Here is a 7797-nt window from a genome sequence, read left to right as displayed (position 1 = left end):
TGTCCCAGCAGCCAGCAAGGTCTCTGTACCAAATCTGTGCAACTCGGCTGAAGCCCGTGTCACTCCGATTTACTACAGCCAGGAACTTGGCACTGTCTTTTTTGTGCGTCTTCTTCTGAGGCATCTACCGTTGTTCATCTTTCCTAGCCTGGATCAGTATAAACACTGTGTGAGATCAGCATTTGGGCTCAGAGATCCTGTGATGATCGAGAGGGCTGTCTGAGGCATCTCTCTCATGGTCTTGGATACCAGTGATAGTGCAATATAAATATGTGGACTGCTTTTTTTTAAAACTTTTGGTAACCATTTTTTCCCCCCCCCTAATTATGAGGTTCCAAGCCAGTCGTTAAAAACTAATATTGTATCTGGATGCTTCAGTGAAGAGGTTGGCCCTCACTGGGCAGGTGTGCCACAAATTAACCCTGCGCCCCTCAAGTTCCACTCTGATCCTCTCCCCCTACCTGGTCTGCTGCTCTGCTTTCTGCTTCTTGCCTACCTGCCACTGAGTTGCTTTGCCCCCTCCCTGATCTGTCCTGTGCCACACACCTGCTGCCAATGCAGCGTATGGCCTATGTGCTGCAGGTTGGCCACCCTTGCTTTAGTGTCTATGGAACATGTCTTTTGTGTGCGTTGCCACTGCAAAGTGGCTGGCTTAAATATAAAAATGCATAAAGGGCTTGTTGCTGTAGCTCATCGGTGTAGGAGCCTTAGCATGCTAATAAATGTGCGTTTTAGTGATACTGATTATGTTTACTGGTTTCTTGTCTTTCAGAGCTAATGAAGGCACAGGGAATTTTAAGGTATGGATTTGGATTTGAATTTAAATTTAATTTGATTTGATTTTTTTCCCCCCTTATGGTTTACCTGGAAAATGTGGATAACTTAACCCTAATTTACCTTATTTTTCTCATCTGTATCTTGCACCTTTTCCCCCAAACCAGATGGGGAAAATTGGCATGCGCGTTGTATGCGAGGAAAAGGGCCCCGCATGGGTCTGGATGTTGGTGTTGGGGGCAGGGTTCTAGCATCATTAATTGCCCCCACCCCTCCTCCGCACCCACATATTCAGACCCATGGGGAGCCACCCTCCCTAGTATTGCACTAGATTCGGCTGGTGTGTGGGGTTGTCCTTTGGCCGGACCCCAGACCCTGATTCCAGAGCCACGTACCAGGTTGGACCTATTGTGCTGAGTCTGGGTCCGCACACTGGCTCCAGGGCTGTGTGCTGGGTCTGACGCAGCACAGAGTCTCTGGAGCCGATGCTCAGGGTTGGACCCACCACATGACCCCCCGGCCCTGCAGTGGCCGGATTGAGTCCCATTATGGACAGATCAGGCCCTGCCATGTGGCTCCAGCCTTACCGTGTGGCCCCCAGCTCCGAAGCCTCCAGCCCCAATGCATGGCCCCAGTCCCTGGAAGCCCTAGAATTGCAAAGACAAGTGAATAACGTTTTAGTATGGGAGAAAGAGAAACCAGATTAAAACTTCCCTTCCCTAGTCTGGAGTTGATTGGAGCTTCAGCTTTTCTCTGAGAGACATGGCATTATTGTCTATGTCTTCATTTGGCATTCTCTACAAGATGGTAACTATCCTCAGAAATGCTGTTTCAAAAAATCCCAGTGGTGTAGTGACAGAATTTGATATGCATGTTTGTCAACCAACACGCAGTAGATTTGAGTTGTAACTAATAACTCCAGGGAAAAAATGAAATGCATAAAGGCATGTTTATGTACATTTGTTAGGCAGCTAAATGGACTTCCCCAGCCGACAGCTAATTCACTTCTCCCTTAAGTTCTCTCTAGAGGACATTCATATCCTATTGAATTGAAAAAGAAATCCAGCTCCATATTTTAGCTTAAGTCACATCACAATATATAGGGTCATATATTATTGCATCTTCTGTGCTGAATCAGTACGCACTCAGTATGAAACGGGACATTGCTTGCTGCTGTTGTTATTGGAAAAGCTGGAATTAGAGAGGTACTGAGAGTGTTGTTTCAGTATTTGGTTAAGAACCTTAAAAAAAATAAAGATTATAATCAGAGCCAAGAAGCAGTTATAACTTAAAAATATGTAGTCTTGTGTTCATGTGAACTTTTATTGGAGCAGAATATTGGGAATAAAAAGATACGGTCAGCACAGGATAACTAGTTATGAAAAAGAAACTTATTACAATTTGCAATGAAATCTGTGGCCTTAATATTTAAAGATGGGAACTATATTTTACTAGACTACTTACATTTAAGGCATCTAAATTGTTACAGTTTCTATATCCTTTTCCTCTTTGGGTCTCTCTTTATCTGGGACGATTCCTGTCCTGTGTGTTTGCAAGTACAAATCTGAATAGTTGTAAATCAGGTGCAGCTACTAAATATCAGTAGTAGTAATAGCAATAATAATACCGTTATTAGCTGCCAAGTGAGAATGGGGCTGTTTTGCTTGGCAGAGCACAGGCATAGAAACAAGCCAGTCCCTTTCCCAAAGCACTTAAATGATTTCACAATTGAACTAAGAGCACAATTTCTTTTGTGAGAGATTAATCTGTAGAAGGGACGCCACCTTCCTGAAAGTATCTCCAACCAATTCTTTCTTTTTTCAGTGTCCTTCTTTTAACTTCCTCGGTTTTGTCTCTGGCATTGTTTCTTTTTTCAACTCCTTGACCTTTTCTTATTGATTCTTTTTACCCCCAGTTGATCTCCTTCCCCCCCCCCAATTCTTTGTTCATCCTCTTCATTATTGGGCTTAAAGGAAGGTGCCTGGTTTCACTGCACAAGTACAGTGATTGTCTTTTTAAACCAAATTTAACTGAAAGCAGTTCAGTCATTTTATTAAATTCTTGAGCATTGAAAGATGCGGCCACATCAGATGTTCATTTACATCTTGCAACAGAAACATTTTAAAGAGTAATAAAAAAAAATGCCATTAAAAGGGAATTGGAAAGCATTTACTGAGGAAGAGATGCATGCAGAGTAACTGCCATCCATACAGCATCTTCTCTTGCTCTGATATTAAGTTTCTAAACCATGCAAATGCTGCCTTGCGGTGCACATAATGGCTTCAAAGGAAGCCACCTACTTATAGGCTTAGGGTACAAAGAAATACCCATCAGAGCTAAACGTGCTATTTGTTATGGCTGTCTGCGAATATCTGTTGTCATTATTTGCATAATTTTGGAATATATGTTCTTAGCTACATCTAACCTGGCCTTAGCTTTAGAGTTGACCGACAACTTGAGAACTGTCTGACTTGTGTCATGGCGTTTCCTTTTGGGAATAGTGAGGTTTGTGTTTCTTAATATATTAAACATCGAAGACAATTAGTCAATTTTGACATGATTCAGTTGCATAGAAGATTAGCTTATTATAACAGTCCATAAGGTGTTTTTCTTTAATTCCAGTAGTATATTTTTAAACAAATAACCTTCTGCCGTGTTTGTACAAATGCATGAGAACCTGTAAGTGAGATTGAGTAGAAGCAAAAAGAAACCAGTTCATCTGTTTTTCTTATTCAAGTAAAGAGAGCAAACCACAGACAGGGAGAAATAATCTTAGATTTTTTTTAAATGACTTGTTTTGGGGGGGAGTTTTTTTGTTTGGTTGGAAGACAAGGTTCTTCGGGTAAACTTGATATCTTTTATTAGCCCAGCTCATATAGTAGGAAAAATTCTTCCTGCCAAGCTATCAGATATAAATACTTTTGGGTATAAAGCTTTGTTTGGTTGGGTTTGGGTTGAGGAGGTAAGGGGGGGAATTCTTTTTTGGTTCATTTACCCTAAAAGTGATAGTTGTGATGCGGGTTTTTGTTTGGTTTTTTTTAATGGCATGGCCTCCACGTTAAACGATAAAAGATTTTTCTCCAGTAACATTCACCAGAGACTCAGTTTTAAGGTTAGGCTTCTGCAGTCAGGGCCTGTGAGCCTGTGTTCACAGGAGCAGCCCTATACTCCACTAATGGTCCCATTGATTTCAATAGGATTATTCTTGGACCGAGCATGTGTAGAGGTGGTAAAATTGATCATCAAGAACCTCTGTGGCCACCTTGAATCCCTTCTCTGGCAGCTTTTCTACATCACTTTCAGCTTCTTTACTGCATCGTTACTACCGCCCCATTCACATACCTGCTGTCATTTCCTCTTCTTCCCTCCTTAATTTTAAACGCTCCCCCTTTGACCTTTAGTGCCTGTCTTACTCTTCCTGTTTGAAATTTGGCTAGTAAATCATAACTATTCATAAGTTAATGTAAAAATGTAATTCATAGGGACAAAAGGAAATCTATGTTGAATGCAGCAGCCTGCTCAGCTGTTTTGCCTTCTCTTTGTATCCGCATTAATCATCAGGCAGTGGTATAGCACTTGATCCATAAAAGAAAAATCAAATTTAAAAAATCTGCAGAACTAGGACAGTAAATATCCTATTGCTGTAATCCTCGCTGTGGAAGGACTTGCAAATGGTCACAGAATCCTCCAAACCAGTCTTACACTTATATTCTCTGCAGCAACATGTTTATTAATTCAGCTGATGCTCTTCTTATTGCAGCAAAACCAAAACGTATCTTACAAGACATGCAAAAAAAAAAAAAAGCTGGAAATTCCAGAGGATTTTATATTCTTAATATCCCACTACAGCAAAGTCTTAGCTCCTGAAAACACCATAGTTTTATAAAACTTCCTTTTGTACCTCTGATGTTTGCTGAAAAAGGGTACTTTAAAATATTGTATGATAGCAATTTAATTTCTGTGCTCTGGGAAATTACGTCGCACCTCTTTGCTGCCTAATCACTACACAGAAACTGCAGACAAAATATGGGACTGTTCTGTTCATTGTGCAATTACTGGGGTTGTGACACTGATTTTTAAAAGGAGATGAATTGGACCCTTGAAGTCTTTTTATATATAGTGCTTTTTATTCCAAGTGATGCTAAAATGATTTGGGACAAGAACAGAAGAGAATCTAATCTAGCTCTCTCCAGCCATTGTGTGGGACCTTTGAACGGAAATTCAAATGTAGCCAAAGAAATTCTCTGTAAAGGACCTTGGCTGAAAATGTTCAATATTCTGAAATTGTTTCGCTGCTTGTTCTTTCTGCAGCCATTAGAAAAGAAGTTTGTGCGAGTTTCAGGAGAGGCAACAATTGGACACGTGGAGAAATTCCTTCGAAGAAAAATGGACCTTGACCCTGCTTGTCAGGTACGTTAAAGGGTTGGCAGGCTGCACTCAAGAGTGTGAATGATGCATTCAGCTCTTGCTAATTTGTCCTGACCATGTCCCAGAAACAGTTTGCATCTGTTTTCCTACACAGGTCAGAAGCTGAGACGTAGTATTCCTCTAACCCCTAGCATCCTAAAAGCTCCTAAAAGTTGTGGGTTCACGGTGTGCGGTAGGAGCCATGCAAGAAATGACTCTTCCCACTTATTGGCAGCATGGACTTATGCCATCATTCTGGATACTATATTATATTAGTGTGTGTATACAAATACATATACACACATGTGCATTATATATATTATAAAACATATAATATGCACATGCACATAATACTAAACTATATACATGTTATATTATAGTGTATTGATTCTCATATAGTGCTTTAGTTGTACATGATGTTTTACAGTGCTGAAAGTTGTTTCAACAAAGCAATGCGTTCCAAAGGCGTTGCAAGCTAAAGGCATGGACAGGAAGATAGGCACGTAGGAGGAGGATACAGGGGCAGAATGTCAGGCATGCGCTAAATCGAGTAAACAGGGGAAACTGGCCCTTAAATGCTGAAGGCGATTTGAGAAGATGAGAGAACATGTTAAGAAAAAGATGGTGATCTTGGAGGGAGGATGTTGGAAAACAAAGTGTGTGCACGTGTGTGCTGTGCCTTCCTGTGCATATGTGCAAGTCAGAATTCAGATTGAGGAGCACCGGAGTTTGGTATGCAAGGTTTAGTCCACCCAGTTCTCCTTGAACTTCTAAATCCCCATGCAAATCTTAGAAAATTAATTCCAAAAGCTGTTTAGTTGAGAAGGCTGCAGGTATTCCATAATGCATAAATGATCCTGGCCACTGATAATAGGTAACCAGAAAAATCCAGCTGGTATAAATTTTAATGATTTGCTTAATTTCATTGAGGAGGAGGCTCAGGTTTGTGCTTGCTTTTTTTTTGTACAGGAGTGGGTTTGGTTGTTTGGTTGTTTTTTTGGGTGGTAGGGGCTGTTCTTTTTTTTGCTTTTTAAGGCAGTAAAGCATGACAATTGTCCAGCAATAAGGCTTTACTTACGCCTCTTGCTCTCCCGAGGTAGCTGTGCAAATTGGACCTAAATGATTCATTATCTTGCAAAAACAACATAAGTGCATTTACTAGTTCCCTTGGTAAAAATTGCTGTAACTTCCTAATACAGATGGTCGTGACTTGGAAATCTAAATAAATAATATTGTTTTAGAGCTGAACCCAGAGACAGGCTGCAACTCATTTGAGAAATGAATGGCTTGCTATTATTGTTTTTTAAAAGAATCCACATTATAGTTTCAGAAATGCTGATTGGCCACCATTCCAGTTAAAGATGCAGGTACTTAACTTTGAAAACCAGGCCATCCCTGTTTTACAGGCCTGCTGCAGATTCTGCCAATCTAAAATTCACACACAGAGTTGAACATCATTGGAAGCATGGTACTGTAAGGAACTTTTTTTCTTTGACATCTATTGTCACACTAAGAAGAGGGAGAGAAGGCATATAAAAGAGTCTCCTTAAGCTAAATTTTGTTTGAGTTCATCTCTCTACTTGGTGATATGTCCAGATATATGACCTCATCCTGTGTTAGGAATGAAAGGGTCATTTTGTCCGTGTATGGAAGCCAGGGAGTTGCCATTTTATTCAAGTCGCCTGTTAACTAATATTGATTAGCATACAGGCAGTCCTCGACTTACGACATTTCAAGTTGCAAAGAACGTCACTTATGACGTTTATCAATTGACACCCTGTTTCGACTTTCTGACGTGGGTTTCAACTTTATGACAGTCGATGCAGCTGCGTCCAACTGGTAAGTCTGTTCTGGTAGAAGGAGAGGGAGAAGGGAAGGGGCATGGGGGGGCGGCAGATCAATGCCCCACCTGGTGAGAGAGGGACTTGAGCTGGGACTGAGGCTGGGGGAAGTGCTGCCCAGCGGAGGCCAGACAGGCATGGGACTGAGCTGTGGGGAGGGGCCGGGGGTGGTGCAAGGAGGGAGGGGGCAGCTTCTGTCACTGTGCACTGCTCATCTGGTGGCTTGTCTGGCGGTTCCCACTGCTTGTCTGGGAGGGCATGGGGGGGCATGTGCCCCCGGATCTGCATGGAGTGGGGCAGGCAGGGCCAGGGCTGCACTGGGCTGTGCTCCAGGCAGGTGGAGGGGGCTACGGCAAATTTTCTGGTGGCTGCAGCCTCCCTATGGCCCCCGCTCTGCCACCTGCCCTGCCCTGATCCAGGGGCACACCTACCCTTCTCCACCCCCATGCCCTGCTGCCTCTCACCCAGCCAGGACAAAGCCACAGCTCATTTGGGGGGTGCAGGGAGGGCGGGGTGACTCCTGCCGTTGCGCACCAGGTGGAGGGGGCTACGGCAAATTTTCTGGTGGCTGCAGCCTCCCTATGGCCCCCGCTCTGCCACCTGCCCTGCCCTGATCCAGGGGCACACCTACCCTTCTCCACCCCCATGCCCTGCTGCCTCTCACCCAGCCAGGACAAAGCCACAGCTCATTTGGGGGGTGCAGGGAGGGCGGGGTGACTCCTGCCGTTGCGCACCGCTTGTCCATCCCGTGCCCGTCCCACCCCAGGCGGGCGAG

The 7797-nt window shown here is 43.2% G+C and overlaps 1 protein-coding gene across 2 annotated transcripts in view; it reads left to right on the top strand.

Moving 5' to 3' along the window:
- Positions 1-7797, top strand: part of PCGF6 (polycomb group ring finger 6) — a 39675-nt gene that overhangs the window by 12055 nt on the left and 19823 nt on the right. For both annotated transcript variants that reach the window (XM_025201201.1, XM_014518815.2), the window contains exons 7-8: positions 773-800; positions 5086-5184. In XM_025201201.1, the coding sequence (XP_025056986.1) occupies positions 773-800; positions 5086-5184 (127 nt within the window). The remainder of the gene's footprint in view (positions 1-772; positions 801-5085; positions 5185-7797) is intronic.

Source organism: Alligator sinensis, unplaced genomic scaffold (assembly GCF_000455745.1).
Source record: "Alligator sinensis unplaced genomic scaffold, ASM45574v1 scaffold61_1, whole genome shotgun sequence".
Lineage (NCBI taxonomy): Eukaryota > Metazoa > Chordata > Crocodylia > Alligatoridae > Alligator > Alligator sinensis.
Note: the sequence above shows the minus strand (reverse complement) of the source record. Positions and strands in the feature narration are given on the sequence as shown.